The sequence below is a fragment of the Pseudogymnoascus verrucosus genome (assembly GCF_001662655.1).
Source record: "Pseudogymnoascus verrucosus strain UAMH 10579 unplaced genomic scaffold scaffold_33, whole genome shotgun sequence".
In the NCBI taxonomy this organism is placed as follows: Eukaryota; Fungi; Ascomycota; class Leotiomycetes; order Thelebolales; family Thelebolaceae; genus Pseudogymnoascus; species Pseudogymnoascus verrucosus.
In genome coordinates this window covers 266,644-291,198 of record NW_017263684.1, presented here as the reverse complement: position 1 = coordinate 291,198, position 24,555 = coordinate 266,644, and the positions used below count along the sequence as shown (strand labels likewise).

Below are 24,555 nucleotides of genomic sequence, written 5' to 3'. Positions count from 1 at the left end.
ATGACAAGCTGTCCTTAATTGCAATACATCAACACTAGGAACCAACTATAATTACATTAGAAACAGCTAAATCAGATGAATCTATAGCCTTTTGACAAGTACGTGCATTATGACCAGGCTTGCCGCACACACCACAGCACCGAACCTTCGCACGAAGCCCCCCTGCACCACTACCATCCGGCTGCATTTCTTGCGCTCCCTCCCTACCTACTACATTCTGGTCTACTAGATCTTGCGCATCTTGTACACTAAGTGACCCTCCGAGCTGCACACGTGTTTTCTTGGCTCTCTGGCGCTTGCTTAGGGCCTCGTTAGCCTTGCGGAGTGAAGCGTTCTCTGCACGAAGGAGAGCCACCTGGTGCATCATAGCTGTTGTACCCTTAGCAAGCTGGTCTATAGCGGCTAACATTGAAGTTGGGGAGCTATTTTGATGATTGGCAATGCGAGTCTTAATGAGCGTTGACTGCGAATTAGCTTCTCGGGGGTTGTGTGGTGTCTGGAAGACCTAGGGCTGTGGAGTGCCAGCCCACGAGTTTAGGGGTGTTAGCGTACGAAGCTTCACATCTAGCTTAGAAAGCACCCTCTCTGGATCGTACGGCACAAGGCCAGCACCTGCAAAGCTACCCTGTATGTTTTTCTCCGTTATAGAGGCGAAGAAGGCCTCACGAAAGGCACAAAGGAACTCAAGCTTACTCACGTGGTTGATATGCATGCGCATCAAGTCCTTAATCTAGCGACCGTATGCCTGCTTTAGCGGCCTAAAGCAGCCGACATCAAATGGCTGGAGGTAGTGCAAAGAATGCAGAGGCATGCAGAGCGTGATGATGTTGTTCTGCTAGCACTAGAGCTCGAATTCGGTCGAGTGGTGGCTTTCGTGGCCGTCGAGGATCAACAACTAGTATTTGCCCTTTGTCTAGGACGCTATGTGGTATTTGAAGTGCTTCATCCAATCTAGGCCTACTACATTAGTAGTCCAACCATTTTCACTGGTTGTAATGTACTAGACAGCTTGGAGGTTACACTTAGTATACTAGTTGGCAAGGTGGTACTAGACACTAAATCGGGAGTAGGCTACGCGCTAACATAATGTCTATAGTATTGTGCGCACAGAAAGCTAAATCCTAGAATCGGAAACCTACTAGGGACGCCCAACATTCTAGGGTCTAGAAACCAGAAACGGAATGTTGTGTTAGATGGTGCAGAAATAGGGAACGAGAAAACGAGAAACGGGCGGCTGCTTTTGCGTAGTCGCGAAAACCGAAAAGGGTAGTGGTAAAAGCAGCCGGGCCCGCTAACATGGAACGGAATATGATAATTTTTTATCAGGAATCCGGCATCAGTGGTTTAGTGGTATTAATCCATCGATGCCGCTGGACTTTGGGCCCCCTAATGCCGGTTTACCATTTCCTGATTTCTCCTTTCGGAAGCCTGGGAAAAGCAGCGACATGTTGGCACTTGGTTGCCTGGAAATGAGTTGGATGTGGCATGGGAATGCGTGATTCAAGCCAAATAATTGGTTCGGAGCGTCCGGCCCCTGCTATAAGTTGCAGGTGCATAGCCAATGTCCGCGCTTTACTACCCGCCCAAAGGCATCTATCCTTGTATATTATGGATGCAGCATAATAGCAACTCGCAACCATCACCCTAGGTTCGTGATGGTAATATCTTTATCAGCACGCTACCTCAAAATTAGAGCAAGATTTTTTTTTTAACAATTTAGGTTTTTAGTCTTTAGGCTTTGAGTGTTCTAGTTTCAAGGCTTTGGGTTTCAGTGTTGACAGTTTTGAGTTTCTGAGTTTCCGAGTTGATGAAGGCTTGCTGTGTCCTAACTGTTTTCTGACTTCTCGAGTGCTTTTATCATCCCTCGTCGTCTGTGCTTACGACTAATGCCAACTCCGGCTTAGCATACGGGGGTGTAGTGTATGTGAGCGCGTCAAACGCAAAATGGTTGGCTGATTCCTGAAATCTGCCTTGGCAACCTGCATGAAAATATATATTCTGTACATCGGAACTTGTTTGTATGCGTTTAAAAACAGGAAATGGTTTGCTAATCTCTGAATCTGCCTCACCGATAGCCCGATCCATCTATGTGAGCTAAACAATAGTGTTCTCAAACAGGTCTTTTTACGTGTGCAACCGTGACGATCTCTGTTAGACTCTTTTTGAGCCGCTTTCTACTATCTACCCTACTGGAGGCATGAGAGCCTTGCAAGTCTTCTATACCCATGTTAGGCACTTATGCACGATAGTCAGCTGCCGCCACAATTGCCCCACTAAGGCTTTAAGTGACAAATATATTGACAGGTTTCTCTTCGCTGTCAAGCCTTCCTTTTTACACCATGGTAAGGGCACTGGTTTTAAGGTCACAATGAGCTTTGGTTTCAGTGTAGGCGATTTTATCACGGCGATTGAGCTTGCCAACAAAATTCGCAAGGAATTTGCTACTGCTCCAAGCCAATTAAAGGGCATTTCTAATGAGTGAGTTGTCCAGGACGATAAATTAACAGATGCTAATATTTTGGTTTAATAGAGTTAGAAGCTTGTCGATTGTTCTCCAAGATGTGGAGGTCGTCCTACCAGAACAGAAGCTTAGCAGCCAACAGAAGATAGAGTTGCATAATATTGCTAAGGGTAGCCGCAATGTTCTTAGCGATCTGGAAAAGTTGCTAGACAAGTATGGTGAACTAAATTCAGATCCTGCGAGGGTTGGTAAGAGGATGAAAAGAGTTTGGAAAAGATTCAATTGGGAGCCAGAGGACATAAAGGAACTTCGAAGCCGTATTAGCTCAAACATTACGTTACTAAATGCCTTTAACGGCCGACTTACGAGAGACAATCTGGTCAACTTGTTACAGCACCAACAGGATCAAGAGTGTCGAGTTATCATCGATTGGCTTTCATCTGTCAATTATGCCACTCAGCAAAGCGACTTCATTAGTCGGCGGCAGGAAGGATCTGGGCAATGGCTATTAAATTCGAACGAATTCCAGGTGTGGGTTAACAAACGCGAGCAGACTTTGTTCTGTCCAGGCATTCCAGGAGCAGGCAAGACAATTATCTCATCCGTTGTTATTGAACACCTTAGTAGTAGGTTTCAGAATGATGCTACTATTGGTATTGCATATCTATATTTCAACTTCCGACAGCAGCAAGACCAAAGGCTCGAAGACTTAGTGGCGAGTCTACTGAAACAGTTAGTTCAGGAACAACCTTCAGTGCCGGACAGTCTAAAGAGTCTTTATGAGCTCCATAAGAACAAGCGGACTCGGCCATCATTTGACGAAGTCTTGAAAGTATTGCAATCCACTATTGCTAGTTATTCTACAACCTTCATTATTATTGACGGGCTAGACGAGTGCCAACTTTCTAGTGGCAGTCGCCGGAAATTCATTTCAGAGATATTTAACCTTCAAGCTAATACTGGACTAAGTCTCTTCGCTACTTCACGGTTCATCCCTAGTATCATTGAAGAGTTTAATGGAAGTGCATCATTAGAAATCCGCGCTAGTAATGAAGATGTCCAGAGATATCTAGACGGACATATGCCATACCTACCATCATTTGTTATGCGCCGTCCTGATCTACAAGAGGAAATTAAGAATAAAATTATAAAGGCTGTTGACGGGATGTACGTGCCTTCTCACGCTATTATAGTAGAGCAACTAACTCATATTCATTTAGGTTCCTTCTTGCACAGCTGCACTTGACTTCACTAATTGGAAAAAAATCACCAAAGGCAATTAGAACTGCGTTGGAAAGGCTCTCAACAGGATCTGAAGCATATGATCATGCGTATAAAGAAGCTATGGAGAGAATCGAAGGTCAAATTACAGACTCTCGAGAGCTTGCTAAACAAGTTCTGTCATGGATCACCTGCGCTAAGAGAAATCTCACTACAATAGAGCTTCGGCACGCTCTTGCTGTGGAAATTGGCAAGCTAGAGCTTGATGAAGAAAATCTTCCAGACATTGAAGATATGATTTCGGTGTGTGCTGGTTTAGTCACTGTAGACAAAGAAAGTGCTACTGTCCGTTTGGTCCATTATACAACTCAGGAATATTTTGAACGGACCCAGATTTTTTGGTTTCCTTATGCACAGACAGATATCATGGTTGCCTGTGTTACTTACCTATCATTTGATGTTTTCGCTACTGGTTCTTGCTCTACAGATGAGCAGTTTAAGGCAAGACTACAGAAGAATGTCCTTTATGACTATGCCGCGCAAAATTGGGGACATCACGCTCGGGTAGCTTCAACGAAGAAGTATCTAGTTCTTCAACTTCTCAAGCGTGACACCCGGGTGGCTGCCTCTAGTCAGGCGATGACAGCTTTAAGAGGTAACTCCTGGTACAGAGAGGGAGTGCCAGCGCACTCCACAGGGGTTCACGTTGCGGCATACTTCGGACTAGGGGAAGCGATGATGGGCTTACTGCGAAATGGATGTCATCTAGATTTGAAAGACACCTACGGTCAGACACCACTGTTGCTGGCTGCAGCGAACGGGCACGGGGAGGTGGTCGAACTGCTAGCTGCAATGGATGGCATTGATCTCAACTCCAAGGATAACGAGGGTAAGACGCCGCTTTTGCGGGCAGCAGCAAACGGACACGAGAGAGTGGTCAAATTGCTGCTCCTGATAGGCGGTGTCAACCCAAACTCCAAGGACGACGACGGTGAGACGCCTCTGTTAGCGGCTGCAGCTAAGGGGCACGAGGCGGTGGTCAAACTGCTAGTTGCAATGAACGGCATTGATCTCAACTCCAAGGACAATGACGGCATGACGCCGCTGTCGTGGGCTGTAGCATACAAGCATGGGGCGGTGGTTAAGCTGTTAGTCACCACAGACGGCGTCGACCCAGACTATAAGGTTGATTCTTACGCGGTAATTTGGCGAAGTTCGGTGAAAATACCGGCACCTAGCTTAACATCTGCTAGTAGTTCATCTTTTTGAGAACTTTATGTCTAGCGTTCTACTTCAGATATTAAGGGAATAAGACACAAGTAAAGAAGCAAAGTGTAAAAAATGCAAAATAATCAAGGGAATTCTTAGAAATAAAGGAAGCTAAGAGGTGAGATGCAAGGGAACTTAACAGGAAAGACGAAAGGGAAGATAAGTGAAGAGGGAACAGTAGGAGCAGGTGTGTGTGGACACCAAACTGGGGGGCAATGCGCCAACATGATGTCTACAGTGTTGTGCGCATAGAAATCTGAATCCTAGGATCAGAAACCCACAGTACAGGATGTAGAAACCAGAAACAGAATGCTGTGGGATAGTGCAGAAATAGGGAACCAGGAAACGAGAAACGGGCGGCTGTTTTTGCGAAGTTGGGAAAACCGAAAGATGTGGTGATTAAAGCGCCCGGGCCCGCTAACATAAAACGAAATACTGTAAGTGCTTGACAGAAATCCGGCATCAGTGGTTTAGTGGTATTAATCCATCGATGCCGCTCGACTTGGGCCCCCTAATGCCAGATTACAATTTCCCGATTTCTCCTTTCTGAAATCTGGGAAAAGCAGCGACACTTTAGCGCTCGGTTACCAGATTAGACGTGAGATTTAAGCCTGGCAGAGATAGGAATCTTGTATCTATTCGGCAGACGGAGTCAGGAGGCCTCGCCGTAACTACAGTATATAGAATATATAGGCCAATTGAATTAATGCCTACAGAGCCTATGTATTATTTAGGTTATTTGGAGGGGGCATGCAAACACCCTCAGTAGCAGAAGGGTTTAGGCCCAAAAACCAGTGCGTTGGAGTGAGGCAACCGACCCACGCCAAGCACTAATCGAGGAGAGCCAAAATGTCACCGTATCCCTTTGGGATGCTCTGCAGCCAAGATCTCTCGTAAGTCTTAGCGTCTAGCTCCATTGTATGCAAACCTCGCCGCCAAGAAAGCGCCGACGGGAATCGAATGGGGCGTGGCACCGCTGTGGGCTACAGCCGCCGAAGAAGCACTCAAAAGACTGGCTGGTCGTAGTGTTAGGCTTCTTGCATGGTGCTAGAGCCCGTCATGCTTATATGGGTCGGGTGTTGAGTGGCGTGTGTTTGAGTCGTACGGAGTAGGGTCTGTCCCCCGCAACGATCACGTAAGTCGCATACATCATCTCGTTCCTGTCCATGTCTATTTTTACACCTCCCCCGCACCGCAGGTTTCACCGTCGGATCGGGCCGCCCGACGCGATTAGTGTATGTGGCGGCGCTGCTTTCGTCTGAACGTCGATGGCGGCGTCAGGGTCGCCACATTGTCTGTTTCGTGGCGGAGATGGCCGTGAGCTTAGAGATGGATCTTGGCGGTGAGTGGATGGCTACAGTCCACTGCATACAGTAGGGCGCCAGAAGTATGCGTGCAGGTCTGTGCTTCTCCCATACAAAAAGACACCCGTTTACTGCAATTTAAGTACAGACCTGTACGCATACTTCTAGCGCCGTACTGTAGTACACACTGCAGCACACACACATACTAATGCATCCACCGCATAGGGGCAGGGCGTGATTGGTCTCTGATAAATTGGTTAATCAAGCGATTAGTGGATAAACATCGAGCTATTAGGCTGGCGAGTGGACCTTCCCGGAAGAGAGTTGGCGCAGAACGGTTCGGCCCGGCGGGCAGCGGATCCAGTGATTCCGGACTTAGGATGGATGTCCATCTCCATCATGCCAGTCGATGCCATGTCCATGTCCTCAGACGGTTTCATTCTCGTGGTCTTACCACATGTGGGATAGCGGGAGGGGATTCAGTAGAGTGGTAGATGGTGGCCAGTAGCCATACACCATCCGGGCGGGGACTACACCAACAGCCCTCAACATCCAAAGTACGCCGCCATTCCTCATCGAGGTACCTTCTGTCGCGTGCAGTGGATGCATCAAGTTGATCGATCAATCACATCCTTAGACCCTGCACATCTCGTTTGTGAGCCGGCCCACTAGGCCGAGAGAGGCGGGCCGGGGATGCGGATGAGGATGAGGATGAGGATGAGGATCCTGCTAAGTGGACGGACATGACGGAAAACACTGCTTGCCTAGTGTCTTGTCTAGTGTCGGAGCAGGGTCGGAGCAGGGAAAGACACTGCGTCCGCCCGCCCCCTATCCCTCAAATTATCCCGGTTAGCAGATGTAGAGTAGGTGATGTTTGTAAGTGCAGTATACTAGTGTATAGGTAGTATAGTATACTATGTTAGAGTACTATTTACGTATACTATATACTATACTACATATACTATATACTACACCTACTACACTTAAGGGGATATAGTATAGTAGCAAAAGGATTTATATATGTTCCGGCCCAACCACGAATATGTTCCTTCGCGAATGGGCCGGCCCATTCGCGAATAGGCTGGCCCAACCACGAATAGCTGCCTAATACGCGGGGTAGTATTATAGGATATTGTAGATAGAATCATAACATTAACCTTTAACTATTAAAGTGGATCCTACTAAAGCCTACAACTCAAGTAGAGTCACGACTAAAGCATAGAGCTCAAACAGAGTTTATGCTTATACATAATAAGCTCTACCGGAAGCCTGACTCTAAGTTCCAGAGCCTACAATCTGTTGTTCTAGAGAGTGATGCATTTGACACTATTGTTAATGAACATCTATAGCTCTTACATACAGGCTAGACAAAAACATAGACTATTCTACAACAGAAATACTATAGGCTAAAGCGAGAAGAAGCAGAGTTTATAGTAAAGCGATGTAAAAATTGCACACTAAATCGACCTACTACTACAAAAGCTCCTCTAGTTCCTATTACTATAGGCCGAGCATAGGAAAGGGTTCAAATTGACTTAATTGATATGCGCCATAAGCCGTTAGGACAATATAAGTAGATTCTACATATAAAGGATCACTTCTCAAAATATATACAGCTATATCCATTAAAGAGCAAGCATGCAAAGCTGATTGCAGACTGCTTTGCTATCTTTATTGCAGCTTTCTTACCTCCTAAGATTATGTAAGCTGATAATGGGAAGGAATTTAAGGGGGCTCTACTTATCCTACTACGAAAGTATGGAATTTAAGTAGTAAATGGAGCACTACGGTCACCTCAAACGCAAGGCCTAGTTAAGCAGGCAAATGGAATTGTAGAAGCAAAGCTCCGAGCATAGAAAATGGACCATGGGTCTACAGAGTGGAATGATGGGCTACTTGAGGTCACGCTTGCAATGAACACCCAAATCCACTCTACAATTGGGTGCGCACCAGCCGAGCTACTGTTCCGAGACAGGAACTCTCATATTGACTGGCTTAATAGCCAGGCCCGGAAGGATCTCTCAATTGGAGTTGAGCAGGAGGACCCTAATATGGGACCAATTTTTGAGAGCCAGCTTGAGCCTGAAGCTCAAATTGACCTACAGCTTCAGCAAGAGCGAGAGCTCTCAATCAATTCTGAGCTGGCGCCCTCGATCAATTCTGAGCTACTGCTCTCGATCAATTCTGAGCTACTGCTCTCGCTCAATTCTGAGCTGGCACCCTCGATCAATTCTGAGGTAGCGCCCTCGATCAATTCTGAGCTGGTGCCCTCGCTCAATTCTGAGCAAGCGCAAGAGCAGCTTCATTCTGAGCTCCGTCGTGGGACCCGGGCTCGGGTGCCAGCTCAGCCTAGGACTGAGCTTCGAGCTACACCTGACCCTATAATTGAGCAGGCTATAGCAGCTACTCAAAGAGCACGGGTTTCTATGGTACGCAAGTACACTAAGAAGCATGACATACAGCACTTTAAAGTAGGGGATATAGTCTCTATAAAGGTTCTACGGGAGGATAGAACCTTAACTGATAATAAGAGGCTCTTTGCACGCATTTTAAAAGAGCCTTACCTACACTGGTATCAGGTTATAACAGCCTCTGGTATTATACAACGCCTTATACCTACAAAATCACTTAGTGTTGTAGAGCAGGCTCTATGGTCTGATATTCAAATTCCTGATTCTACAAAGCAGGTAGGATTAGGGCTTGCAGCTAGAGAGGCTTCTACAAGTGTACGGGTAGGAATATCATGTCAATGCAAAGGGCAGTGTAGTACAAAGAGGTGCTGCTGTTATAAGGAGGTTAAGTAGTGTAGTGTTCACTGTTATAATGATGATTATAACTGTGGCAACTTATCAGGCCTAGCTACTCGTACGGAATTAGCTTTAGTAGAAAAGCCAAAGCGGAAGCGGGCAAGAGCAGACACTATTGGCAATAGTGGTTAGATTATTAATTTATTCAATTTGCTATACTCTTCTACTATTTGTAGTTGGCCTATTCGCGAAGGAACATATTCGTGGTTGGGCCGGCCCATTCGCGAATGGGCCAGCGTATTCGCGAATACCACTTATTCGTGGTTGGGCCGGAACATATACTTATATACTTAAATAAGAGCCTTAAGCTATTATAAATATATAATATTATTAAAGCTATTCTAGTATTCTATTATACCTATATACATAATTGCAATTATGTACGTATTTGCGTTTAATAAAGTAGTAGCCATTTTTGTGTGTTAAGCACAGACCTGTACAAATCCTTTTGTCGCTATACTGTATTCCATGTGGACACAGCCATAGGGGAGGCGATGCGGGGCGATTTAGCCTGCTAGCGAGTGTTGTTCCTATTATTCCCTTGTGGGACGAGATTCTAGCCATTACGGCATGGAAGCAGCAGAAGCCATGTTCTTCGCCACTCCAACTCGCGGCGGCTCATCGTCCACGTTTGTTTCCCTAGCACACTTTGTTGCATTGGCCAAGATTAACACTAGCCTAGGCCTCTCTCTCTTTGGTTATATAGCGGGGGATAATACTCGCTACGAGGTGCTTAACAATTAACACACGGACGTTATCGAGCTTCTATAGTCCGCATCTATGGTCTGAAAATTTAACAGTATTTGTGACTTCATCGTTATACTAAAAATTAATCTCTGGTCGCACTCGCACCTTGTTTTCGGTTTACATTTTGTGCCTAACTCCCCTTAGCATCTCTACCTGCGACCGTCTTGGACATTTACTAGGTGCAGGAGAATCATCATCACACTACTTTCACTTGCGTGCTCATGGCGATTCAAATACCCACTCTTGCATGCTATTTGCTGGTCACATGGTTTCTCTATAGGGTATTTGTATTCTGGCATTCGCCAACGTCAACAGCAAGTGATAAGATTTCCGAGCCGCCTGTTTTCCGTTCTCGCATCCCCTTTATCGGGCATCTTATAGGCATTGCATCCAGGGGCTCTAGCTTGTATATATCTTCACTATGGTGTGTATTCTCCCTCTCTTAACTGGTCTCTCCAGTAAACGTGCACATGACTTACACGCAACGTTGCCTAGTGCGGCTCAGCGCACACCAATATCAACCCTTAAGCTTCCTGGACAGGACATGCATTTTATTCACCCCCTTGATGCACCAAGCATCAAGCAGTTCACAGGCATGCGTCACCTGAGCCTGATGACCGTATTTCGCGTTGCTGTTGGGCCATGCATGGGTCTTGTACCTGCTAGCGAGCAGTTCCTCTTGGATCCCGATTCAGGTGCTTTCAAGCGAGCTTTATCCAAGCTGTTCAACGAGGAGCTCAGGAGCCTGCAGAATCTTCGGAGAAATGCTGCGCAGTTAGAGCTGAAAGCTGGGGGGCATTGGGATAAAACTATCAAAGGCCGAGATCCGGTCAGAGTTGGACTGGGAAGCTGGCTCTTTGACCTGCTTTCGTACTCTATGGGCGCGGTGTTCTGGGGCGAAGAAGGACCTTTCGAAGATGCACTTTTTCGGGAGCATCTGAGAGTCTTCATTCAGAACTTGGAGACTTTGCGAAATCCCATTTCATTCCTCGTTCCAAGGGAGCTCTTCTCAGCACGGGAATATGTGCGCAAGAAGCTCGACAAGGCAGCGGAAGATGAGGCCTACGGTGACGAGATTCAGGAGCCTACCCTTTTCAAACGACTTTCTGTTCTCTATGAGACGCTCGAGCTCCCGCAAGAGGGCTTCACTGATTGCCATCTCGTGGCTATCGTGGGACTGATGTCAAACGTCATCAACATCATCACCTGGGCAATCTGCCACATCGTGGCTGATTCGGAGCTGATGGCGAGCCTTGTTTCCGAACTCAACGCTGCGGTCGACCATCCCCATCATACCCAAGATACGAAAAGTCTTGTCATCGACATGGATAGAGTCCGAAGCTCATGCCCACTGCTCCTAGGAACCTGGTACGAGCTTCTCCGCGTCTACGGAGATTCTCCAGTGGCACGATACGTGTATGAAGACAGCATCTTCGAGGCCAAATACCAGATCAAGAAGGGATCCATCATCATGACTCCCATCCACCTGCACAACTTCGCCCTCGATACATGGGGTGCGGACGTCGACGCATTCCGTCCTAGCCGGTTCCTGAAAGACAACGGTGACGTTGACGCAGATCTCGTTAAGCACCTTAATGTTTTCGGTTTTCCAGGTATGCACCAGTGTCCTGGTCGGTATCTCGGTCTGAACATCACGCTTTCGCTGGTGGTAAAGGCTCTGCTGAGTTTCGAGATGGTGCCTGGGGATGGAGATGCGCTTGGAAAGGGGGTTGTGCCGAAGCGGAAGGAGACTATGTTGGGACTCCCTGCGATGCGACGTGATCCTGAGGTTATTGTGAGGCGTCGCGATGGCATTAAGTCGGTGCGTGTGGGTTTGAAAATGTGAGGCCTGGATGGTAGAACTGTAGTTAGAATATGCAAGAAGAGCTTCTAGCCACTCGGCGCTCAACGAGAAGTGTTACGAGGTTTCTAGATCTGGCTTTCATTAATCTTTAGTTACTGTAGAACTATGTGGTGGCAGTGCAGGGCTAAGCCGACGTCTCAAGACAAGATTCTTAAAGCTTCATTCAACCACTTTGACTCTAAGCAGCTTTAAATCTTCTATACTTCAAGGTCACTCAGCTTTTTCTACATCTCTAAGTGTCAGGGTTAGTAAATGTGATAGGGTAGGGCAGGCTCCTAGAAAATATGAGATCGCAGGATGTCACATAGGGTTCGTGATGCAGCTAGGAGGTTATGCTCTCCTCTAAATTAACCCTAAACCTGCAGCCCTACCATATATGTCCCCCGCCATCTCCTTCCATTGTTGTCATGCTGACGCGGAATGCGCGAGGCTGGCTGGAGCAGCGTGAATGGGGTGGTTGGGTGTGGCTTAGGCAGGCTTTTGGGGGCAGGGTGAGCACATTCGCTATTCTGGCTATTCTGTACTCTGTACTCTGTACTCCGTAACTCTGGATAAATACCAGAGAGGAAATAGCGAGTACTCCGTACTCCGTAAAATGAACGGATTTATTGCGATTGACACTCACTGCCTTTAGGGACGGAAGAGAAGAGCTTCTCGGAAGATGGCTGGGTGTGTCAGGTGACCTAGAAACACACGATAGAGACATGTACGAACAGTTGGATATATTGGGTTGAGTTGCTATTCTGCGACACACTCGTTTGAGCACTGTCTAACTCGTTTGATCACTCGTTACAGACACATCCTAAACTACACTCGTTTCAGGTCTCATATATATTAGGGACCTGCTCTATAGTCTAGATATTCAATTAATTCATTCGTTTAGTTTGGTTCATTCTGTCTATTCGACAGTCTTATATATCTATTTCTACAGTTATGAGGCCGGATGCTTTAACATCTGCCACAAATTTGTTGAATCATATTGAGTATTGGCCAAATCATCGACCAGCTCCCATCGGAGTATTGGCTAAATCATCGACCTACTCTCATATTTTAGAGTACTGGCTAAATCAACAGCCGTTCTCACATTTGAATATTAGCCGCATCACTGGCCAGATTTGAGTAGTATTTGAGCACCATCCGCTCAAATATCAATTGCCATCATTAATATGACAGATACGAAAGGAGTTTTGATGGCGAATACACCAAATACAGTACCAAAGCTCACGAAAAAGAATTATGCCGAATGGTGTATTCGTATGGGTATTCTGTTCCGTGCACGCAATCTTTGGCAGTTCCTGGGCAACGAAGACGACGACGACGAAACTGAAACAATACACCAAATCACAAAAAGGCAAAAGAGAGATATAGGAGATTTGATATATCCTGTACTCTCAGCCGAGGTTAAAGAGCTATTGGCTCTAGGCCAATTCAAGGACAGGGTAAGCCTCTAGCAGGATTTGAAAAAGGCCCTAACAACGACGGGCAAACGACAATACATCAACCTGTAAAGAGAGCAAAGAGCCCTGTAATATTCAGACACTGGAATAGGGGCGGCACACCAATACAGAGCCGCGTGGCAACGTGCCTAAATAGCTATCAAAAATACTTATGTTCAAGAGACAGAGGACAACAAATTCATCCTAGATCTCCTCTAAACCCTGCCTAGTGATAAATTTGGAACGACTATTCAAATTTGGCACGGAATGGATATTAAGACATTGTCAGCTGACAAAGCCATTTAGATGATATCAGAAGAGGAAATGCGGCTGGCTTAACAAAAGCCTCAAGATTCTCAAAACTAAGCCTACCTCTCAAAATCTAGCAGTTAGGCATGGTTGAGGCAGAGAATCGCTTGCTCACATCACACCCATACCAACCAATCAGGCTATGACAACAAGGATAAAGATAAAGTTGGTCTAGGCCTTTCATTCTCATGTGGTACTTTGAGTGACTAACTTGAAATGAATAGGTTACAAAACGTCTGCCTCAGCTGTGGCAGGCAGACAGATGCCAATTAATGCCTTCTGTGAGAAGGCGAGAGAGCCAACTCGAGGTGCGAGGCGAGCTCACCTGCATCCCAAGGCCCGGCCTTGCAGCTACACGATTAAGCAACAACTTCTACCTTCCATCTGCCCATGATTTTAGGCAGACGAAGTCGCACGATTTGCCTTACTGATGATATTTACGACTGACGAGTGACGCTATGCGAGATTCAAGAATGGCTTTTCGTCGCGGAGCTTGGAAGTACGATGTTCCCGGCTACACCTAAGGCGCTCCGATTGTGGCTGAGTGAAATACCTCGGGCATTAATTATGTCGAAAAATAGGCCAACCCCTAGGGTAGCTACACTAGCGCTAACATGAATATTTAGCGTTAAAAATAGCATTTAAAAGACTACGTACACACTTATTGATAGTAGGCATACTTATCGAAAACAGTGATTTTTAAGCCCTAGCGGCGCTACTCTCTCTCGCCGTTGCCGAATCGAGTTTAAACCCGCACCAGTCAACATGCCATCGGCGGCAGAAACTCCACAAGCACCTTCCTTATCAGCCCACCTTATCGGCCGCCGTCACCCCACCAAGAGCTTCTCCAAACAATAAACCCCGCACAAGAACCCTATATCTTCCTCCTCCTTTCTCCTCCAACGTAAATTTCTCCAGCAACTATTCCCAAAACATACTCCCCCAAACAACCCAACCACAAAACCCACCACAATGTCCACAACCGCTATCCCCCTCCACCCACCCACCGCCCTCCCCGCCTCCGCCGCCGCCCACTCGCTCGCCCCCTCCGCCCTCTCCTCCCTCTCCTTCCTCGCCTCCTCCGCTCGCTCCGCCGCCTACGCGCCCTACTCGCGCTTCCGCGTCGGCGCCGCCGTGCTGCTCTCAGACGGCACTGAGGTCTCCGGTGCGAACATCGAGAATGCGTCGTACCCCGTTGGGACCTGCGCTGAGCGCGTTGCGCTGGGGTCTGCGATCATGAGTTTGTTGGATCATGGGCAAAATAAGAGGGCGAAGGTGGAGGTGGGGGAGGTGGAGAGGGAGGAGAGGGCGGGGGTGGCGGAGTTTAAGGGGGGGTGGAAGAAGGGGACGTTTAGGGCGTTGGCGGTTACGAGTGATGCAGTGGGGGTGATTAGTCCGTGTGGGATGTGTAGGCAGTTGTGAGTTTTCGTTTTTCTGTTTGTTGGAGAGGAGGGGGGTGTGCTGACTGAGGGGTAGTATTAAGGAGTTCTGCGACGCATCGATGCCGGTGTATATGTTTGACAAGGTGGGGAATTTCCATGTCTTGACTGTGGAGCAGGTGAGTTTACGTTTCTTTTCCTGGCGATTAAAACCCTGTTGCAGTCTCTTACCACACGGGCACCCTGCCCGCCGATGCAGGGTCGGTGGTGCTGACTTGTGGGCAGTTGATTCCACTGGCGCAGTATGTTGAGTAGAGTGAAGTGCTGATGCGGTGATAGTTACTCCCGCTGTCGTTTACGATGGATTCGATGCCAGATTTGGTTGCGACGGCTAAGGCGAGGGAGAAGGCGGCGTAGATTTTGTTAGGGGGGTGGAATCGAGTTATAATATTGTCAAAGTCGAAGGCGAAAAGCAGGGTTATGAGATGGGATTGTATTTTTGGCCCATATTGGACTGTATTTATCATCGACAGAACCAAGCTGAGTGTCTATAAATTGATATAGTTTGACCTTTCAATACATTCTTGTTAATCTCAGCATTTCCGAGTTCTACTATCCTACACTCCCATCGAACATGCAAACCGCTAGAAAGCACCGTACCAAACGCCATCAGCATCTCGTCCTCCCTATAATCCCTCTCCATCATTCCTCCCCCAGATCTTGACCGTCCGATCATACCCTCCACTAACAATCCACCTCGCATCCTTGCTAACATCCACACTATGCACATTCCCCGTATGTCCGCTCAGACTACACACCATCCCCCAGTCATCCGCCGAGAACACATTAATCCTCTTATCGAACCCCGCGCTCGCAAAGAAGGTCCCCCCCTTCTTCGGCTCCTCCCCTGACTCCCCACTCCTCGCCATTCCATCTCCCTTATACCACCTCAAATCGGATACCACAGATTTATGCGCGCCTACACCCCCAACACAGGCGACCTTCCTAATATCCCAGCACTTCACCCATCCATCCCCCGAACCACTGAGCACACGATGTCCATCCACCCCCCAATCCAGCGCGTAGACAGGCTTAATATGTCCATCCAAAATCATCACCGTGCGCCCCGTCCTCAAATCCCAAATGCGGCCCATACTATCCGTCCCCCCACTAGCAAGTAGCGAGCCATCCGTATTAAACGCCACCGCAAACACACCCCTCGAGTGTCCCTCCTGCAGCAGCAGTTCATCCCTCGTCTCAATATCCCAAAGGCGCCACGTCGTATCCTCCGACGCAGATGCCAGATATCTCCCCGAGGGGTGGAACTCCACGCGACACACGCGCTGATTATGCCCCCCCAACGTCGCCAACGGAGTCTCCCCCTCCCGTCCCCAAAGATGCACATTCCCCTCCCCACCCCCCGACGCCAACTCCACCTCCCCTCCCTGAGGCGCCCACGCAATCCCCCCCACCCGATCAGTATGTCCCCTCAACGTCCTCTTCGCCTCCAACGTCGGCACCTCAAGGACCTTAATACTCCCACCCCACCCCCCCGCCGCGACCGACCCCCCATCCGGCGCAAACCTCACAATCCCTACCGGTCGCTCCCCCGCAATCTGACTCCCCTGCAACTCAAACGGCGCCAGCTTCGCGCGCAAAGCCTTGCGAAACGTAACATGTGTGCGTAGTGGGATTTTCGCCTCCAACTTCTGAGCATCCACCCTCGCCTTCGCCCTCGGCAGACTAAACCTCGCTATCTCCCTCCTCGCCTCAAGCAACCCATCACTCCCAGCTGTATAAAACTCCTCCTCCACATCCGCATCCGCCTCCGCCTCGCCCATAGCCGTATCCTCATCCTCGGCCTCCACCTCTTCGCGCTCAGCCAAGAGTTCGCGCAGGCGATCGCGGCGGTCGCCGGGGCCTTCGCCATAGAGTGTTATGGGCTCGGAGATGGCGCGCAGGGCGGCGCGCACGGCGGTGTCGGAGGTGGGGACGATGGTGGCGGCGGCGCGTTTTTTGCGGTCGAGTTGGCTGAGGAAGGCGGTGGCTTGGGTGGAGGCGTGGGTGGTGGGGATGGAGTCGAGGTCGATTAGGTCGGCGCGGGAGGCGTGGACGGACATGTTGGGCGGTTTGTGTGTATGTGCCCGGGAGTTAGAGGTGGTGTGGTTGTGGGTTGTGGTGTTTGGGTTGAGGATTGGGAGGTTGGAGGTTTTGGTGGTCGTGAGGTTGGAGCTGTTGTCGGTGGTGAAAATCGTTATCTTATCGGGTCCTGAAGCCTGCTCCATGCTCTCAGCTCACAAGAGACGACTCGGCCGTTTACAAACAACACCATATAGTGATAATAATTACAACTACAACAATCGACTACGATTCCAAAGAATTCACATTATTAGAGAACATTCGGACATGTATTAATATTATCCATTCGCTATTTATTTTTCACACCTAAGAAGAAGCCTGCACCTCAACCACCACCCACTTCACCCCTCCAACCACAACATCCGGCTGAGTAACCTGCACAAAATGGCCACTCTCCCTCGCAAAAACAATCTCCCCCCTCGTACTCAGCCTCAAATGCTCCCTAATCAACCCATCATTCTCCTCATCCACAACCCCAATCATCTCCCTAAGATGCCTCCTCTCCTCCTCCGTCCCATTCCCCCTCTCCACCCCAGCCTCATACACCCTAACTCCATCCCAGCTCCTCTTCCCCCCAATCACAAACACCGGTTTCCCCCCCAGCAGCGGCTGCTTCTTCTCCAGCTCCTTATTTTGCAGCGTGGGGAAACTGGGCTCGTATGCCGCAAACTCTTTTTCCGCTTGGAGCTGGAATTTCTCGCTCCTCTCGTCGCCTACGAAAGCTTCCCATTCTTCTTGCGTCAACTGCTTCTCTGCCTCTATGCCCCTTGCGGCGTACGGTTCCAGGCCTTCACCTAGAGGTTTGAGAGCTGCTAACCACTTCTTCAGCGGCGGCAGTGTAGTCTCGTGATTTGCATCTACGAGCACCAGACCCGCGATATGCTGTCCATTCCCCGTAAGAGCGATGAACTCACGAATTAGCACCCCAGCCCATGAATGCCCGACAATAATAAGTGGATTCGTAATAGGCGCCCTTTCAATAAAATACGAGAGCTCCAGGGCGATATTCTCGGCTGTGGGAGCGAGTGGTGAGAGCTCGGAGCTGCCGAAGCCGGAGCGGTCGTAGGTGTAGCTGCGCAGTGAGGAGGGTAGGAGGCGGATGACGGCGGCCCAGACGAGGCGGCTGCTTGATAGGCCTGGGATGAAGAGGAGGACGGGGTCGCTGGGGCTGGCAGGGGAGGGGCCGTGGGTGTAGAGGGCGAGGGAGTGGGTGCCGATGTTGACGAGGGTGGGGGGTGAGGGAGGGGTTGAGGAGGACATTGTGGGGTTGTTGTGTGTTTTGAGGTTTGGGCTTTGAGTTTATAAGCCTTGTGTGGAACTTTGATAGGATATATTGGTATTTATAGGTGGCCTTGGCGCAAGATGGCTTGATAGCACGTAATGAGTCTTGAATGAGGTTATGGAGGGGTTGGCTGGTTTTGATATGCAGGTTGTAAGCGCGCTTATAAATCATGAATAGATCGACATGTCACGGTGATGTGAAAGCGTCGTGTTTGTACTACTAGGCTATCCACTTAAGTAGGCCGATGGTCTATAGATATAATTTATATAGCTTGTTGTATCGCAACCAATACCGTATTCCCAAATCTCTGTAGGAATAATTAGCTATCATACATAAATTTGTCTGCTCTAGATCTAGATATTTATATATCGCATACCCTCCTCCCTCCCTCCATATTCAATCAGTTCAACATTACAATCGGCAGTCACACAGGAGATCCAATTCCGCACACTTCCTTTCATCCCTGGAGATCCAAGAGAAGTGCCTGGTGTCTGAGGGTGCGCGGCGCGTGGTTAATGCCACAGTACTTGAACTCTCTGGGCATGTTTGTCGGTCCACCTACCTTCAGGGCATCTATGATCTCAAAAACTAATCGATGGCCATTTCCTTCACTCGACACAGATCGTCGTGCAGGTCGCGCATTCACATCCTCATGCCTCACTATCCCCATCCTCCTCGCCTACTTCAACATTATCCTTGTAGTCCCATAAACAGACCTCCCATCTACCCCTAGCGATACCTCTCATTCCCCGGCAACTCCACCACCGCCCTCGCCCCCGCCAACTCATGCACTGGCTCCTGCTTCCCCGTCGGCAACTCATGCGCCGGGCCCTGCGGCGGCAGCGCCGCCCACGGAATCCCCTCTTTATTCTCGCTCTCCGCCCGTTGCCGCCTCCTCCTGAGAAAGAACACCGCGAGAGCAACGAGGACTACGGCGGCGACGGCGCCGACTACGATGCCGCCGATGGCACCGCCGGAGAGGGATTTAGATGATGAGGTGGAGGAGAGGTCGGATGGTGTGGGGGAGGGCGTGTTGGATGCGCCCGCCTTCGAGGCGTCGGAGGCGCTGGTGGTTGGCGCGGTGGTCGTGTCGGTGGACGAAGGCGTAGTTGAGGGCGTAGTTGAGGGCGTAGATGAAGGCGTGCTGGAGGTTGTGTGGGAGGTTGTCTGCGTGGCAGCAATCAAAGACTTAGGATCAAAGGCCCAAGATGTCGCCTCTGGGTCTGCGGAGCTGAGGGAGGAATAAGTTTCATTGAGAGGGATTGACCCGATATCCATAAGCACATCGTATGATTTACTCCAGCAGATATTAGTCTGCCCAGTCGACCCCGTACAAGACTCCCTAATCCCCTACATTAGCAAACCAAACCACATCACGGCGAAGAAGGGGGAGACACACGTATCACTAGTACAGCACCACGTATTCGTCCCTGTGCCGCATTGAAACGTGCTGCCATCGCTGGCGCACGTCGCGACGCCGGCAAAACACACGCTTTTAGGGTCGCAGCAGAATGCTCGTCCGGTCGTGGGGTCACGGGCGCATGCTGCTGGGGGCACGCATTCCCAGGGCATGCCGGGGCATAGGTGCTTTGGGAGGCCGGGGACGAAGAAGAAGGAACTGAGGTTGTTGGGGGTGGTCGTCATTGTGGCGGAGGGCTCGTCGCGTCGGGGCGAGGCTTTGGAGGAATGGATGGTGAGGCTTTGGAGGAGTGGATTGGTTATGATACCGTTGGACTGTGGTAGGAAGGTATGGCGAGGAGGCAAAATGGATGGATGGTGGTGAGAGCTTGGGGGGTTCAGCCGCCAAAGGATTCTGAGTAGATCTCACCCACGTGTTGGATAATTACCGCTTATAGCTGCAGATATTCCCCCGGCCGCTCGCTGTGGAGTTGTTCAGCTTCGCGCTTCATGCATATCGACTAACAGGGCTGTCATGTCGCGCAGGGGTCTTCAGCTTCTCATCTCGCTTCATCGGATCAGGGTTGGTGATTCCTTCCAAATCGAGGCTTAATCGTCATGCAAATCCTTTAGATAGGGCTTTTTTCGGGAATTATGTCTTGCATAAAGTATTGTACGTGTGAGTAGAGATATAGCACTGTATGACGGCGTTGATAGATACAGCTAAAAGGTAAATCCCCATTTTCATTTGCCATTGTTGTCAGCTGTCAGGGACAGGAACAGGAAACGGCCCGTGGCTATTCTAGGGTCGCACACCCCACCCACTTGGCGGTGCGGTGCGGGAAGGGTAACCCCTAAAATAGACTATGGCTAATTTATAAAAGCTTGCAATTGCGATCAAGGACCAACATGCCTTTTTATATAGTTTCCTGAAGGGTCAGGTAAAGGCTCTTAAGACATGCGAATCATATGGTTGGTTTCTCTGACCATGGCAAGCAATCTGTATTGCATGTCTAAGCAAAATATCTGACTCAAGACCTCAGCCGTTTTTCAGCCTATAGTCATCTCCCCTCCAATAATGACCAAAAAGCCACGAAATATCGTCTTCTCCTCTCACATCTATACATATCCGTATGCTACATGCCAACATAAAGCGCGGAGCAACGCTATGCTGTGCTTAAAAACATCAACAATGTACACATAGATGCACCCATCGCTCCTTCCCTCTTCCGACCCCCCCAAAATAAAAACGCAGCCAATTATTCACAAGCTCCAAAAAACAAAGTTACATAGAAGGTTCGTGGGAAAAGTACAAATTATCTAAAACGCCATACTATCGGAAATGCAGCAGTCTACAGCAAGGCGGCGAAACCAACCACAACAGCGGCAAGCGCGCCAGTCATGCCGGAAAGCTCACGCCCGACGGCCACGGCACCGTTTGTCCCGGTTGGAGCCGATGAATCGGTACTGGTGGCCGTTGGGTTTTGGTTCTTGCCGACGTCGGTTGGCTTGTTGGTCGGGGATGCAGTGAATATCTGGTTGAGCGTGGGGAGGGCGACGTCGCCGTCCAAGAGCCAGCCGCCGGCGGTCGACTTCGGGCAGGCTGGGGCGGTGAGCTTTGGCGTGTACGCGGACTTGGCGGTTCCCGTAGGGTTGTTGGTCTTCCAGACGGCCTGGAGGTTGGAGAAATCTGGCTGGACTGGCGTGGGGGTTCCCTTGCGGAGGAAGCCGTCCTCGATGTTCGTGCCGGTCTTCTCTCCCTGGGGTGGCCCGTAGCTGATCAGTCCGTAGTTGTTTTTCTCCTCGATCCACTCGTAGACGATGGCGCCGGACCAGAGGTCGTTCATATCTGGGCCAAGGATGGCATTCTGATCGAGGAAGAGTCGGGGGCGAGCGGTGTTGCAGCCAGTCTCTGAGAAGAAGATGGGGACTGGGTATCCTTGCGCCATATCGTCCAGGGTCTTGTAGCCAGAAGTCTGGAAATCGTTGCCCGCCTCGCACCACTCGTAGGCGTTCAGGCCGAAAAAGTCAGCCGTGTCTGCGGTATCGCCGCAAACAAGGTAGTCCTGGAGCATGGGGCGCAATTCTGCGATATCTGCTGCGGAGTATCCAACTGGAATATTGCGGAATCCCTTCTTGTCACGGTAGGCCTTCATGTCGCGGGTGGCAGCCTTGATATAAGGCGCAGACTCAGACTGGTTGGCGCGGGCAATGACCTCGTTTCCAATAAAGACACCGAGGGTGTTTGTGTATTTGGCGAAAACGTCGAAGATGGCAGAGTACGCCTTGTACTGGGAATCGTTCCAAGTTGGCGCCAACTGTAGCGCAATTAGTTTACATTCCCAATGTATAAATTCCTCGTGTATAGAGAGTAACCACATACCGGGTCGATATCAGTTGCAAAGTCGTCGAGATCCACCAGGATATAGATGCCGTTATCGGCAAATGCGGCCATGCATCCATCGTGGTCGGCCGTAGGGTCGACGTGGTAGACACGGATAGTATTGGCACCCAATGTCTTCATCGCCTTCGCATCGAGCGTGCACTGTTCGGTGTCCATGAGAGGGTCATGGGGAATCAATTGATACGCAATGCCTGGAAACGTGAGTTAGCAGCTGGCGCAGGACACCCAGGACCGAGCTTCGCATACCCTTAATGAAGAACTGCTTCCCCGAAGGGTCAAAGAACTTGTTTCCCACCGCGGAAATCGCAGGGAGCGAGGCGGCCACGGCCGTTGTAGCAGCGGCAATGGCAGCGACGCCAGCCTTAACGAGCGTGCTGGAGATCATATTGAATCACAAACGCAACGAGCGAGTCCTAAAAACGAGTGTCTCTAAAAACGAGTGTTGTACAACAGATGGATTATCGTAGCTCTAAAAAATATAGTCGCTGCGGAAGAAGGTCGCAAAAAAGGCCCTCTGGTCCAAGGAAGTTCGCGGGTGAGAGCGGGGCGTGTGGATCAGATCGATCAAAGTTGGCAGGAACGATGGACAGCGATTGTGGATTGACAAGGGCAGGAGCTTCTTTCTCTATCACGACTTCCTTATGAAGGATGACAGATGGAAGAGAAGTGAGGTCGGAGCGAGTGACGACCGAGAAGGATATGTAGAATCAAGGAGACAGAAGGAAGAAAGAAGGCGACTCCCAAGACAAAGTCCGATTAATGAACGGCCAGTGAAACTGTCGAACGGAGCACTACGTAGTTAAGAGAAAACAAGGAGGATGATCTGGGGAAACATTGTGCCCCTCGATAGGATATTATGTACAGCATTGTACCGTGGTAATTGTAGTGGAGAGTAGTGAGTGGATGGGTATAGCGGTAGCATGGTCGTAGTACGTTTCGTATTATCGAGATGATGGGTAAGGGCGAATATTGGTGTGGTTGGCTAGAATAATACGATGGCCAAGCAACGAAAAGCACCAAGGAGCACCAAAAGACCCTACTAAGCAAATGTTTGACAGGGAGTTCACTCCCGTCACTTCAGTCAAAGCCAACTTGGCAGGCACTCGGCGGTGATTGAGCGACAATTTATCCACTTTACTATGGAAGATCCTCTGGCCGGGATAATGTTGGCATAATGTGCCCACAATATCCCAGCCGACGCCCAGTGATCTTCCATGCCTCAACCACAAGGAACCACAGAACCCACAACCAAGCCACAGCAGGGAAGCCACAGACCCATTTTACCCGTTGCCAGGAAGCCAGGAACACCGGAAGCGTCGAATGCCATACTTTACGGTGCTACAAGTCGCGATACGATTGCGATACGAAGCAGCCAAGGAGGGGTTGCCTCAATCCAATCTCTCTCTGCCTCTCTCCTCACATCACCTTCCAACTCTCGTGTCGACGCGGTCAGCAAAAGCATCACCATCACCGTCACTTCAGCCGCCGCATTGACCGTCACATCGACCGAGAAAGCAGTACTCTACGCACTCGTACTCGACAGAGGTGCACCAGAAAACTTCCATTCTGGCTACGAGAGGATCAATCCCTGGACGAGCTCCTTGTCGAGTAACCGCGCCGAGCTGTCTGTGTAAACAGATCCACGTCACGAGGTGTGACGTACCGTCCAGGTACTCCCGCATTAGTCGACTGGTGAGACCGGGGAGCGACGTGATCTGAGACTTTGACGCCCGGGCTGCGCGATGAGATCACCGAGTCTCTGGAGAAAACCCCTTGGCAACATGTCTTGAGGGCAAATTGCTGTGGGCACTGATTGCCGTTGACCTTGCGTCAAGTCATATTCGTGAGAACTCTCGGTTGTCTAGTTATCCAGCTATCCGACTTTCCGGATGGCTGACTACACATGGCTCGATCCAAATGTTTGTGGCGCCCACGAGTATTGGATTTTGGAAGGCTGTGTTGTCCAAGACACCGAAGCCCTGTCCTGTGCACAACATCTCAGTTGGATCATATCCACCACATGTGGACGACCACCGTGAACGACGAAGGTAAGCGGCCAGGGTGAGCGACCACCGCCGTGAGCGACCAAAGGTGAGCTACCAAGGTGAGCGATGGAGTCTGCCTCACACTTCTTTTTCTGCATCGGTTCTCAAAACTGTCATCGTTCTCCCATCCGTACGGCCATTTCTTGTCCTCATCATCTCACATACTCTTGTTGTCCGCCTGCATCCGGCATTTTACATCTCCTCCCCGAAGCTGCCACCTGCATCTCGCTGTGCGAGTCTCAGCCACGCCAGCCATGCCGTCCGCCCGCGCCGAGAGAACTGCCGCTTCGGCTTCCACGGCCTGGCAGTGCATGTGTGCGACGACGCTAAGCGATGTCCCGGGCATGAAGATCAAGATGATTCGCGGCGCATGCATGTGCGGTTCCACGTTGTCCTCCCCCAGGATCAGAAATTGGGAGCCTCAGCCTTACGGACCCCACACTGTTGGCATCTTCATTTCGGTCCATCCCATATCCGAACATGCTGTTCA

At 49.8% G+C, this 24,555-nt stretch overlaps 8 protein-coding genes across 8 annotated transcripts; 4 read left to right on the top strand and 4 right to left on the bottom strand.

Annotated features, from left to right (window-relative positions):
• The first annotated feature begins 2,345 nt into the window (after window positions 1-2,345).
• Window positions 2,346-5,396, top strand: VE01_07399 (uncharacterized protein). Its single transcript, XM_018276834.2, has 3 exons — window positions 2,346-2,478; window positions 2,531-3,628; window positions 3,682-5,396. The coding sequence occupies exons 1-3, from the start codon at window positions 2,369-2,371 to the stop codon at window positions 4,949-4,951; spliced, it is 2,478 nt and encodes an 825-aa protein (XP_018128830.1). The 5' UTR covers window positions 2,346-2,368; the 3' UTR covers window positions 4,952-5,396.
• Window positions 5,397-9,837: 4,441 nt separating this feature from the next.
• VE01_07398 (uncharacterized protein) lies at window positions 9,838-11,841 on the top strand. Its single transcript, XM_059463878.1, has 2 exons — window positions 9,838-10,233; window positions 10,305-11,841. The coding sequence occupies exons 1-2, from the start codon at window positions 10,031-10,033 to the stop codon at window positions 11,653-11,655; spliced, it is 1,554 nt and encodes a 517-aa protein (XP_059319560.1). The 5' UTR covers window positions 9,838-10,030; the 3' UTR covers window positions 11,656-11,841.
• Window positions 11,842-14,110: 2,269 nt separating this feature from the next.
• On the top strand, window positions 14,111-15,394 carry VE01_07397 (uncharacterized protein). The gene is made up of 3 exons (XM_018276832.2): window positions 14,111-14,836; window positions 14,895-14,976; window positions 15,137-15,394. The coding sequence occupies exons 1-3, from the start codon at window positions 14,391-14,393 to the stop codon at window positions 15,212-15,214; spliced, it is 606 nt and encodes a 201-aa protein (XP_018128828.1). The 5' UTR covers window positions 14,111-14,390; the 3' UTR covers window positions 15,215-15,394.
• On the bottom strand, window positions 15,271-17,082 carry VE01_07396 (uncharacterized protein; the record flags this gene model as incomplete). Its single annotated transcript, XM_018276831.2, has 1 exon — window positions 15,271-17,082. One exon carries the CDS (start codon window positions 17,080-17,082, stop codon window positions 15,484-15,486), a length of 1,599 nt encoding a protein of 532 aa, XP_018128827.1. The 3' UTR covers window positions 15,271-15,483.
• Window positions 17,083-17,216: 134 nt separating this feature from the next.
• Window positions 17,217-18,341, bottom strand: VE01_07395 (uncharacterized protein). The gene has a single exon (XM_018276830.2). The coding sequence runs from the start codon at window positions 18,194-18,196 to the stop codon at window positions 17,243-17,245; it is 954 nt and encodes a 317-aa protein (XP_018128826.1). The 5' UTR covers window positions 18,197-18,341; the 3' UTR covers window positions 17,217-17,242.
• An 88-nt stretch (window positions 18,342-18,429) lies between these two features.
• Window positions 18,430-20,383, bottom strand: VE01_07394 (uncharacterized protein). The gene is made up of 2 exons (XM_018276829.2): window positions 19,618-20,383; window positions 18,430-19,560 (listed from the first exon to the last, which is right to left on the bottom strand). The coding sequence occupies exons 1-2, from the start codon at window positions 19,860-19,862 to the stop codon at window positions 18,948-18,950; spliced, it is 858 nt and encodes a 285-aa protein (XP_018128825.1). The 5' UTR covers window positions 19,863-20,383; the 3' UTR covers window positions 18,430-18,947.
• Window positions 20,384-20,581: 198 nt separating this feature from the next.
• On the bottom strand, window positions 20,582-23,134 carry VE01_07393 (uncharacterized protein). The gene is made up of 3 exons (XM_018276828.2): window positions 22,267-23,134; window positions 22,000-22,211; window positions 20,582-21,934 (listed from the first exon to the last, which is right to left on the bottom strand). Exons 1-3 carry the CDS (start codon window positions 22,403-22,405, stop codon window positions 20,969-20,971), a joined length of 1,317 nt encoding a protein of 438 aa, XP_018128824.1. The 5' UTR covers window positions 22,406-23,134; the 3' UTR covers window positions 20,582-20,968.
• Window positions 23,135-23,234: 100 nt separating this feature from the next.
• On the top strand, window positions 23,235-23,654 carry VE01_07392 (uncharacterized protein; the record flags this gene model as incomplete). The annotated part of the gene is made up of 1 exon (XM_018276827.1): window positions 23,235-23,654. The coding sequence occupies one exon, from the start codon at window positions 23,235-23,237 to the stop codon at window positions 23,652-23,654; it is 420 nt and encodes a 139-aa protein (XP_018128823.1).
• Between the last annotated feature and the right edge of the window lie 901 nt (window positions 23,655-24,555).